At 41.2% G+C, this 10,925-nt stretch overlaps 2 protein-coding genes across 2 annotated transcripts; both read left to right on the top strand.

Annotated features, from left to right (window-relative positions):
• The first annotated feature begins 562 nt into the window (after positions 1-562).
• mylz3 (myosin, light polypeptide 3, skeletal muscle) lies at positions 563-3,099 on the top strand. The gene is made up of 6 exons (XM_077595741.1): positions 563-649; positions 929-956; positions 1,785-1,928; positions 2,253-2,423; positions 2,499-2,576; positions 2,658-3,099. Exons 1-6 carry the CDS (start codon positions 647-649, stop codon positions 2,684-2,686), a joined length of 453 nt encoding a protein of 150 aa, XP_077451867.1. The 5' UTR covers positions 563-646; the 3' UTR covers positions 2,687-3,099.
• A 1,963-nt stretch (positions 3,100-5,062) lies between these two features.
• acadl (acyl-CoA dehydrogenase long chain) lies at positions 5,063-10,702 on the top strand. The gene is made up of 10 exons (XM_077595730.1): positions 5,063-5,398; positions 6,715-7,032; positions 7,117-7,281; positions 7,521-7,587; positions 8,092-8,256; positions 8,322-8,423; positions 8,485-8,598; positions 8,665-8,792; positions 8,868-8,954; positions 10,060-10,702. Exons 1-10 carry the CDS (start codon positions 5,313-5,315, stop codon positions 10,151-10,153), a joined length of 1,326 nt encoding a protein of 441 aa, XP_077451856.1. The 5' UTR covers positions 5,063-5,312; the 3' UTR covers positions 10,154-10,702.
• The last annotated feature ends 223 nt before the right edge of the window (positions 10,703-10,925 follow it).

Below are 10,925 nucleotides of genomic sequence, written 5' to 3'. Positions count from 1 at the left end.
ATTAATTAAATCAGTGTAGTAGGAACTCCAACAGTCTCAGGCTGCAGCTCAGCACCATGGATAGCGCTGGTTGTGGCAATAGAAACTGCTGCAAGAGTTTTAACAGTCATTGTCATTTGATTTTGTGATCAAGGTCCTACCCTTGCACGGACACCAAAGTCAAACATGGTTTTATTCTCCTGTTAATTCATCATAAGAATAAGACCCAGCTCCTTGGTGTTAAAAAAAAAGATGTAAATGATCTGTCTGTGTCTCTAAGCCTTTTGAATTTGGTCACTGGGCTTCATGCTTGTAATTCATTTTCACCATTTAAGTCTGGGTCCTTGAAACAAAAGACTTTCAAATATTTTACTAGTTCAAAAACAGAGTTTCACACACTTTCGTATATTGAGGATCAGTGTCTCGATCCTAAAAATAGCCACGTCCCCTTCTAAAGGCCTTCCGCTACCACGGCCAGGCCGCAGCGCAGTTTGCCCTAAGAAAGTTAAAGATGTCCCAGTGTGTCATCTGAGTCGCCTCATTAGCATGTGTGACATCACAGGCCCAGTATACATAAGACTGCGCTGGAACCAAGGCTTAGCACCACTCTGTCTCGGGACCTTGGCCTCTTTTTTTCTTTCCTCTCGTGCGTCTCCAACTCTCCAAAATGGTGTGTACTCGCTTGTGCAATTATCTTTTTGGGTGGGGCGATGGTACCTATTCAAATACTTTTGGATATGTTTTTCATGAATTTGGATTAAATCTTGGGGCAAATTATAGACATTTTAAATGGTATGTTCATTTTGGGTTAAAAACGCACAATTGTGTTGTAAATGTTATATGCATGTGAAAAATGCTAAAAGGTATGTTAATTTTTAGTGATTGTCTTGATGGTTCCATTAGTTTTTTGTTTATTCGTGTCTTTTTTCTTTCCATGTACTTCCGACAGACTGAGTTCACAGCGGATCAAATTGAGGGTGAGGAAGATTTTTCAATTCTTGTTTAATAGCATAATTGGGGTATGCTCTCTGCCTGGCTTGCCGTCAAGGCAGAGCAGCTGCAATCAATCTGGGATTACTTCCTGAGTTTGTATTTAAATACGAATGAGAGTTAATATCAGTGTCGGATCGTTCCTGCATATTCCTGTGTGCCGTAACCCGGAGGGTGTCACACGCGTCCTGACATACTCTGTACTTTCTGAATATAACCTGCTCCAGTTTCCATGAGAATGTGAGTTATGTCTATTCTGAGCCGACCCAGCCTTTCCCTGTGAGCCACGCTGTTAACACCAGGTGCCATGGTTTAGCATCCATACTTGATTAGCAAGGTCACCTTACATTCAGGAATCCAAAGTGTGTTTGTTTAGTCTGTTAATGTGATAATCATTCAGCGGAAACTAGAAGGCCATATTTGGTGACTTTAAGATTAGGTAGCAGCACCCTGATTTCCCCAATTAGCACTTTTAAGTTTAACACACGCCCTCCCTGCCTCTAACTTTATAAGGCAACTGTTGGGGGTAGAGTATCAGTTTGCACCCACCCATTGGGAGCAAGAGAGAAGGGGTGGGGGTGCTGTGGGCTACAGCTGTTGTGACCCCTGGTACTTGCAAAATAACATAAAAGCGTCATCCATCTCGATGGACGGAAATAGTTCACCTCCGCTACTCTTACCCTTTCCTCCCCGAGAGCCAGAATGGCGCCACATAGCTCTCGTGGTGGCAAACATTGACATCGAGGAAAAGGAGGTTTTATTCCTTTGAGTCCATGTGGGTGGAAAAAAAAGCTGCCATGTTCTCTCTTCTTCAGACTTCAAGGAGGCCTTCGGTCTCTTTGACAGAATTGGTGACAGCCAGGTGGCTTACAATCAGGTGGCCGACATTATGCGGGCTCTGGGCCAGAACCCCACCAACAAGGACGTTGTCGCTATCCTTGGCAACCCCTCCGCCGACGGTAAGAACACAAACACTCACTGTGTCCTTGCCAGACCAATTATGTTCAGGTGACTTATACCCAAAGGTAGATTTGTTTGCAGTTAAAAGTAAGAAAAATGTTCCAAACATCAACTAAACGACAAAAGGTAAACAACATAGTACTAATGAAGCAGACCAATGACAACTGGTCGATAATAAAGCAAAACAACGACTTCAGACCACTCCACTGAAGAGCAGACAAATACAAATGCTCCAGACAAGGATGGAGAAGAAAAAAATTAATAAATACAGTAATAACTAGTGTGTGTACTTATTGCCTCCTCACTTGTAACGTCACCTGCAGACATGGCCAACAAGAGGATCAACTTTGACGCCTTCCTGCCCATGCTGAAACAGGTGGATGCTCTGACCAAGGGTACCTACGATGACTACGTTGAGGGTCTGCGTGTCTTCGACAAGGAGGGCAACGGCACCGTCATGGGTGCTGAGCTGCGTATTGTGTTGTCCACTCTGGGTGAGTTTGACCCCCCTTTTCCTGGCATTCAAACGTCGAGCAGCCCATTCTGATGCGGAGACGTGTCGCCAACAGGAGAGAAGATGAGCGAGCCCGAGATCGAGGCCCTCATGGCAGGCCAGGAGGATGAGAACGGCAGTGTTCACTATGAGGGTACGTTTCTCAGTAAAAATGCATGAGAATTGTCATTCTCCTTCTTGAGGATTACAGATGGACTCCTTGTTGTCTTTTCAGCTTTTGTCAAGCACATCATGTCTGTGTAAGCAGCCCGTAGCAGGAGTGTGTTCAGGACATCGGACACTGTTTGGAAGACCAACAAGAAAAGACAAGGACTTTATTCAAGGGATGTTGAAGCGAACGCAACTTGTTTATTTTGTTTTCCTTTCCGTTTCAACCCTCCCCTCTCGGGACATCCCCTCTCCATTGTAGACCACATCATTTAAGTCCCACCGGGGGCGTGTCGCCATTTGCCGCATGAGGTGAGGAAACGGGGGAGCTGGGGTGACCGCTCATCAAGTGAGGGCCGATCCCTCCCTTCCCACCGCTGCCTCATTCAGTCCAGTGCCAAAGGTCCTGGGTTATGGCTGTGGACTGACCGCCAAACTCTCCCAGCTCCCTGAAAGCCGTTATTTATTTTCTGTTCACTGCAGAATAAACTTTTACAAAGTACATCCCAGCTCAGATTGTTCTTTGATCTTTCATTCACCATGTCAGCAGAAAAAATAAGGTGCAGCAAATATACTTTATATCCAATAGGCACGTTTCAACACATTAGAATGTCATTAAAAATTGTTTAAACAATAACATTTTACTGACTTAATAATCACAACGTTCAATCATTTTCTGAACTGCTTTATCCTCACTAGGGTCGTGCAGGGTGCTGGAGCCTATCCCAGCTGACTTCGGGCCAGAGGCGGGGAACACCCTGAATCGGTGGCCAGCCAATCGCAGGAGACGAGGAGACAGACAACCATTCATGCCCACACTCATACCTATGGGCAATTTTTAGTGTCCAATCAGCCTACCATGCATGTTTTTGGAATGTGGAAACCAGTGTCTTGGCAAGCAAAAAGTTAAAAACCCCAACGGGGGAAAAAAAAAACCTTGAGAAGGGACCACAAGTGAGGGAGTACTACGCATTAAACATACATGTACATCAGTGGCGGGCTGTCAGGGCCTTAAAGGCCTTCTCTGCTGGCCAAAGAAATATCTGAATCATATATTATATTTTGTCCATCAATACTTATTAAATAATTCCAAATTGTCTGTTAGCTTCCTTTGATTGCTTTCCCCCTGGTTGCACTGCTTCCAGATGTGTGTTTTCATATTGAAGCATTTAAACAATCACATTTCAGCCATTATTTGTTGCCAGGGTCAGAAATCTGCCTCAAGGCCTTCACAATCAGTTCTGCAGGCTCTGCTGCTTTAAACAAGCGTCGATAAGACTGTTGCTTTAACCAATCAGATTTCAAGTTGGCAACACCACAATGCCTTTTTGCAGGCGTAGGGATACGTCATTGCCTTCTCGCAGGCGTAGGGATATGTCATTGCTTTCACCAACTATGATTGGCTAGTGATAGAGGTAGCCAGAGCTAACAAACTGTATCCAGAGCGAGCTGCACAAGCAAATATATTGTTGTGTTGATTTAAAGCCATTTTCAAGACGGACTATGCCAGAAATACAACAGGACAGGCTCGACTTTCAGCATTTGATGGCGATAGAAAAGAAGGAAGAAAGAAAGGAGGATGGATATTGTGTACAGTTAAAAAGGATTTTTGGTGAGTAAAATATGGCTATATTCCTAAATAATATTTCAATTGTATGAAATTCCCAGGGAAAGTCGTCCTCCGGGCCCGGTTGTGATATCTGAAAAGCTCCAGTGTTTGTATTTAATCAATAAATGCTGCTAGGAAGTGAATTTTACCCCATTTTAGTGCAATTTTTGCCCGTTCGCCATGGACGTCCATTGCTGTCTTTTCCCGGGAGAATCACCCCCCTGACCCGGCCGGTTGTAATGTCTGAAAAGCTCCAGTATTTGTATTTAATCACTAAATGCTGCTAGGAAGTGGATTTTACCCCATTTTATTGCAATTTTTGCCGTTTCGCCATTGACGTCCATCGCTGTCTTTTCCCGGGAAAACCACCCCCCTGGCTCGGTTGTAATGTCTGAAAAGCTCCAGTATTTGTATTTAATCAATAAATGCGGTTTACAGCTAGATTTTACTCCATTTTCAGGCAATGTTTGCCGGTACGCCATTGACGTTCATCGCTGTCTTTTCCTGGGAAAATCACCCCCCTGGCCCAGTTGTAATGTCTGAAAAGCTCCAGTATTTGTATTTAATCATTAATTGCTGCTAGGAAGTGGATTTTACCCCATTTTTGTGCATTGATTTATTGATTATTTTTATGTGACGCAGCTATAGCTGCAGTAGAGGTTTTATATCCATAAAATAGCTTTTGAGGGTTGGATTGATTCGCTGAAGGCGCTGCTAGAAAATGCACAGGCCGTCACTGAGTACATACTAAACATTTTCATCAGGTTGTGATGTAATATCGTTTGTAGCCGCTAGAGGCGGGCTTTAAACATAAACCTAAATTCCATACCAAAGAATACTTAATGAGCTGAAGAAGAAGGCACGAGGCATCACTCTGTTGGTGATGTAACGGAGACAGCCACCGTATTAAATTAAAAATGGTTAAAATAGTACAACTTTATTACCCTTTTTGATTATAGTTAAATTAGATCACATGAAATAGAAGCGACGTTTTGCATTCTTTTCTAGTATTACTGCTCTTTATACACACAGAGTGATATATCTTATACTCAGTTACGATCACTCGCTTCTTAAGTTATTTTCAACGTTGAAGAGAAGCGCTTCCCTTTCGCAATGTTGCTCAAAAGTTTTGTCAAACTTCGTTGTGACTTCAGAAAAATCTACCGGTCAGGACAAATTCTGCCGTCCGCTGCAGCAAGGTAAATTTTGATTTATTGTTCGTTCTGTTTGACACGTAAAACTTTGTACTACATAAGCGATATCTGTATACAAAGCAGCAATTGGGTTGACGACTAGGAAGTGCATTATTATTGTTATTATTTTTAATCAGTGCTCTTAAATGGCAAACTTCTGTTATGTTTCTATTAAACTAGGTCACCGTGACCTTTGCACTTTTACACATGTGGCAACTTGATATTTAAACTCTTCGGATTTTAGGTGTTTTTACTGGGTTTGATAATCTCAAGTCTAACCTTTTGATAAAGCAAATTAAATTTGTGTCTGGGCTCAAAAATACATTGACCCATGAAAATGCCATGCTGTAATAAAATAGTCAAAGGTGAACATAAGGTCATTATCATAATTACTTTTGCTTTTGTAGTATATAGTAAATATAGTAAGTTCAACTTAATAAATGATCTATATGTATTTTAGCTATAGATAGACACGAGCTAAAACATTTCATACATTACTAGTTTTATTTGGGAAGTCATACATTGTAAATGTTTGGCTGATTACAGTCAGAAGGGTTCCAACATGTGTTTTTTGTACCACACAATAAAAAGAGAGAAAATTTCAAGTTATATTATTTTGTAGCCTTCGATTTTTGGCCCAAAAAAACAACCATATCGTGGAGGTGACACCAAATTGCTGTTTTTAAAATACTTAAAAATAATAAAGATACAGAAGGGACAAAGCCGTGGTTCTCAATCACATTGGGGTATTCAAAAACTAATTAAATATGACATAATTTCCATCGGTGCTTCTGAGCTAATGTAGATCAAATTTAAGATTATTCAGGCAGAAAAATTGAAAAACAAATTAACAGATACACCAACTGCTACAGAGTGGAGTTGCTAGTTGAAATTCAAGGTGAATTCTGCAGTCGCCTGTTGAAAGAATTGCGTAAGAACCACTCGGTAAAACCATAAAAAAGCTACATACTAACCAGATAATACTACCTCGTGTGAGGGTTAGTGTTTAAAAAGATAATTATCTTGAATGTGGTTCAGTGAGATATTTTTGTTGTTAAAATGGAATGAAAGTGTTGGGAAATATAATTCCCATTTTTAAATACTGCTTTGAAAAGAAACTTACTTCATTTGCATATTATTAATTATTCATTTAGTATATTTTCCACAGGAGACCCAATCTAAACTTTTGCCTAGGGCATAAAAACATCCCCAAGCATGGTTTTCGTCATCTCAATGTCAAATTACTAATACAAATCTTTACATAACAACTGGGTGAGCATTCAACTTTTCTTTTTTCTAAAATAATCTATTTTTGCATCCAGATTGCAGCACAGCGATGCCCAGGGTCTCAGTCATCCCGCCCCCTCTGTGCGTCCAGAAACATCCAAGGCAAGGACTCTGATGGACATTGGGACACGGCGGATTTTCAATGAAGACCACGACATCTTCAGGCAGAGTGTGCGCCGCTTCTTTCAAGAGGAGGTAGTGCCACATCACAAGGAGTGGGAGAAGGCAGGCCAGGTAAGCAGGGAAGTGTGGGAAAAGGCCGGCGAGCAAGGCCTGCTGGGAGTTATGACACCAGAGGAGTGCGGCGGTTTTGGCGGAGACCTGCTCTCGGCAGCTGTCACGTGGGAAGAACAGTAAGTGAAAAATGTAAAAATTAATGACGTCAAACAAAATTAAATTTTTCTCATGTATGTCTCCTCTTTGTGTTCATTCACCAGAATGTACTCAAATTGTTCGGGACCAGGTTTTGCTCTGCACTCTGACATTGTCATGCCCTACATCATCAACTACGGCAGCAAGGAGCAGATTGAAAAATTTGTCCCTCGGATGATTGCTGGAAAATGCATCTGCGCCATTGCCATGACTGAGCCGGGAGCGGGCAGGTCAGACTCGGGGGGGATTGTTTGTGTAGAGCTGGCGTTCTCTTTTTTTTTTTCCCAAGCCATTCTCACTTGTTTCAATTTGAGTATGTACCAGTTTACAAATATACTATGTAGCTGTCTGAGAACCAACACTAGAGGGAACCCTTTCACCGCTAGTGGAATATTTACCAAAATTTGAGAAGATTGTCACACTACAACAGTATGGTGCCACTTTAAAATAACTGTCACGATTTTTCCAGTGACCTTCAAGGTGTGCGTACAAACGCCAAACGTGACGGGAGCGACTGGATCCTCAATGGTAACAAGGTCAGGAAGCCACTGTGAAAGACTTAAGTATTGCCTGGTGGGGTCAGTTGGGCATGTACAGTTTGTATTAATTGCTGTTCACACTAGGCAATGCGCAAGAGGTATGACTATTTATTAACACAATATATTGTACTATAAAAGGGTCAGGTGTAATTCTATTTGACCCATTATCATTCAAAATCACTATTTAAAGTTTGCCTTTCAATAGGAAACTTAAATATACTTGATTAAATATATTTCCCCACTCTTCTGACTACAACAACCAGATTTCATGCTAGTGCAGTAATGTTTGCTTGATTTATGATTTTTTTAAACCTTTGAGTTTTTTTCCATTAAATTCTTTTAATGAACTGTTCCCATGGAGAGTTCTAATTTTCAACATTTCTTCAAATTCAGACAAAGCAGAATTAAAGCAATATAGAGCAGTAGAGAAAATCAAACTGATGATGGAGACCATGGTAAAGTATTTGATTTTTCTCAGATTCTGCTCATTTACTTCTGCAGGTTTTCATCACTAACGGATGGATGGCTGACCTGGTGGTGGTGGTTGCCGTGACTGACCGCGAAGCTCGGACGGCAGCCCACGGCATCAGTCTCTTTCTGGTTGAAGATGGCATGAAAGGCTTCCACAAGGGGCGCAAGCTGGAAAAGATTGGCCTGAAGGCACAGGTATTTAAGATTGTATATTCAGTCAGAATAATTTTCCCTGTCTAACACATGTATTTTCTTCCAAGGACACCGCTGAACTCTTCTTTGAGGATGTTCGGCTCCCAGCCACCGCACTCCTAGGTGGTCTCAACAAGGGTTTTTACTACCTAATGAACGAGTTGCCACAGGCAAGAGCACACTCAATTTTGCATGTTGTTTCTAGGGTTTAATGTTAAGGTCTCTGTTTAGGAACGTCTGGTGATTGCCGACATGGCCATCGCGAGCTGCGAGTTCATGTTTGAAGAAACCAGGAGCTACGTGCTGCAGAGAAAAGCGTTCGGAAAGACGATCTCTCACTTGCAGGTGTGTACCATTTGACTTTTGCAATTTTTATGATGGTCTGAAAGCTAAAATGACTTTGTGACACAGACAGTACAGCACAAATTGGCAGAACTAAAAACCGAAATCTGCGTGGGCCGTGCGTTCGTTGACAACTGTCTACAACTACATGCCGAGAAACGCCTTGACCCCTCCACTGCTTCCATGGCCAAGTACTGGTGAGGGTCCTCGTGTCTCGTCTGTTTTGTGCGGACTGTCAAGGCTGTGCGCGCCAACTCGTTTTTTTTCTCCAGGTCGTCTGACCTGCAAAATCAGGTGGCCACGCAATGCCTGCAGCTTCACGGTGGCTGGGGCTACATGTTGGAGTACCCCATTGCTAAGTAAGCCTACTAGATCACACAAGACCCCGTTTCATGACGTTTACTCATAATTTGAGGCCAAAACAAACACTCCAGGCTCACTTTGACATGTTTAACTTTAATTAGTACCCATCAGGCACTCATAAAAAGGTAGATACAACCACTATAAGGATGGAGTAAAATATATTCTTTTAACAACTAACAGTTGGGCTCAGAAAAATGAAAATGTTATGTTGTGTATTTGGAACACTCATTTGAATGTCTGCTGGCGTCAATGCACGGCAACAATGCACTCGTAAACGAACAAACAAATTTAAATTAACTTGGATAACTATATACAGACACTCAACGTTTAATGTAACTTCAAACAAAACTAAATTCTAAATTTGTTGTAATCTTTTTTACCTTACGTAGTTCTACGGGTTGACACCACCTGGCCGCTCAGCCGAAGTCTTCAAAACGAACGCATCAAGAGTTGTTTGTTTTTGTCTACCCTTCAAAATATTTCGATAATGTCGCATACAAATGTCATCACAATAGGATAACGCACGACCACTTGCCAACGAGAAATAGTCTTTAAAGAACGATCGCGGGAGCGTCTTGCCTTAGAAAGAATAACAGGAAATACAATAGTTGAGCTTACCCACGTATTGATTGTGGGTAATGAAGTTTTATTCTGAGAAAGCTTGCCATTGCCTATGGGTGTTGTGTGCACGAGTATACTTCATTACCCAGAAAGCCCTCTTTTTGCCCGCGCGTTGTGCGTTTCCTGGGCGTATGAGAAACTCGTCTGAATTAATCGTTCCGTGCTCGTAGATATTGTTATACACGAAAGATATGCAAAAAAGACCTGGCTTGGTCGCATCACGAAATTTTGATCGCATGACGGGCGAATTATTCGATCGAAATTTCCCTCGTAAGACGAGAATTTTGTATGACGAGCGGTCGTATGACGAGGTACCACTGTAATCTCTTCATTTGTATGACTATATTATACTGCACCTTTGTGGCCATATTGCACACATCTGAAGGGCATAAAAAAATTCCAGCTACTAAATGACCACAGGCTTGAATTTAAACACAGCCAAACCTTTAAGGTTTCATAAATCTGTCTTTGTGTTTACAGAGCATTTGTGGATTCTCGTGTTCAGCCCATTTACGGAGGAACAAATGAGATCATGAAGGAGCTCATTGCACGGGACATTGTGAGCCAGAAATGAGACAGACTACTCTTCACCGGCTCTAGACTCCAAGGTGGTGTACCTTTTGAAAACTGTGGCAACAAAAAGAAAATATAAACTAAGCAAATAACTGACAGTTGGCAAACTAATGCAAAATTGTCAGAAAGCAGTACAGTAAAAATAAATAAATAAATAAACTTCGGATCTTCATTTTGTTTTTTATCATACAATTTAGTTAGGTCAATTAAGTGTTCAAAATTGTTTTTTGATACTTAACTGTTGTTCTTTTTGAGTTTACAATTGACGTCCTGCTTATTGATGGAAGGAAATGAGCTATAAATGCTGTTTTTGTGTGTAATATTTAAAGACTAATGTTCAATTAATTTAACTCATTTGTTTGGAAATTAATTAAATAAATATTAGAGGTTTCATTCCAAATATACGTACAAACAGCACTTTTAAAAGTACCGAGTGGGCACATAGTATGAAAAAATAGCACATGAATTATGTTCAAGAAATGGTGGTATAATATTCAATTTCCTTGTTGATAGTAGCATGTGCAAACAATAAAATGTTGAGAATCTATAATTCGTACCTCATGTCATTTTTTTGTTTACTGTTCCTTCTTGTCTGTTTACATCATATGGAATCAGAGGCAAAACAATGGTAATCATTTGACGTAGGCTGACAAATGCAGTTTTGTGATGTTGAAGAAGGCCGGGAACATGGCAACATAAATTTGTGTGTTAACATTTTGGGACCTGGGTAACACCCAGAGATCATCTGTGTACAATGAGAAACTCCCAAAAAG

The sequence above is a fragment of the Stigmatopora argus genome, chromosome 1, assembly GCF_051989625.1.
Source record: "Stigmatopora argus isolate UIUO_Sarg chromosome 1, RoL_Sarg_1.0, whole genome shotgun sequence".
In the NCBI taxonomy this organism is placed as follows: domain Eukaryota; kingdom Metazoa; phylum Chordata; class Actinopteri; order Syngnathiformes; family Syngnathidae; genus Stigmatopora; species Stigmatopora argus.
The sequence above is the reverse complement of the archived record's forward strand: the minus strand, read 5'-3'. Positions and strand labels throughout refer to the sequence as shown.

Excerpts from the sequence above, each read along its gene's own strand:
- mylz3 (XM_077595741.1), top strand. Across the intron at positions 2,424-2,498 it reads TATTGTGTTGTCCACTCTGG|GAGAGAAGATGAGCGAGCCC; the intron begins GTGAGTTTGACC and ends TGTCGCCAACAG. Across the intron at positions 2,577-2,657 it reads CGGCAGTGTTCACTATGAGG|CTTTTGTCAAGCACATCATG; the intron begins GTACGTTTCTCA and ends TTGTCTTTTCAG.
- acadl (XM_077595730.1), top strand. The coding sequence starts at position 5,313 with ATGTTGCTCAAAAGTTTTGTCAAACTTCGTTGTGACTTCAGAAAAATC. Across the intron at positions 7,033-7,116 it reads GCTGTCACGTGGGAAGAACA|AATGTACTCAAATTGTTCGG; the intron begins GTAAGTGAAAAA and ends TTCATTCACCAG. Across the intron at positions 7,588-8,091 it reads GGATCCTCAATGGTAACAAG|GTTTTCATCACTAACGGATG; the intron begins GTCAGGAAGCCA and ends TTACTTCTGCAG.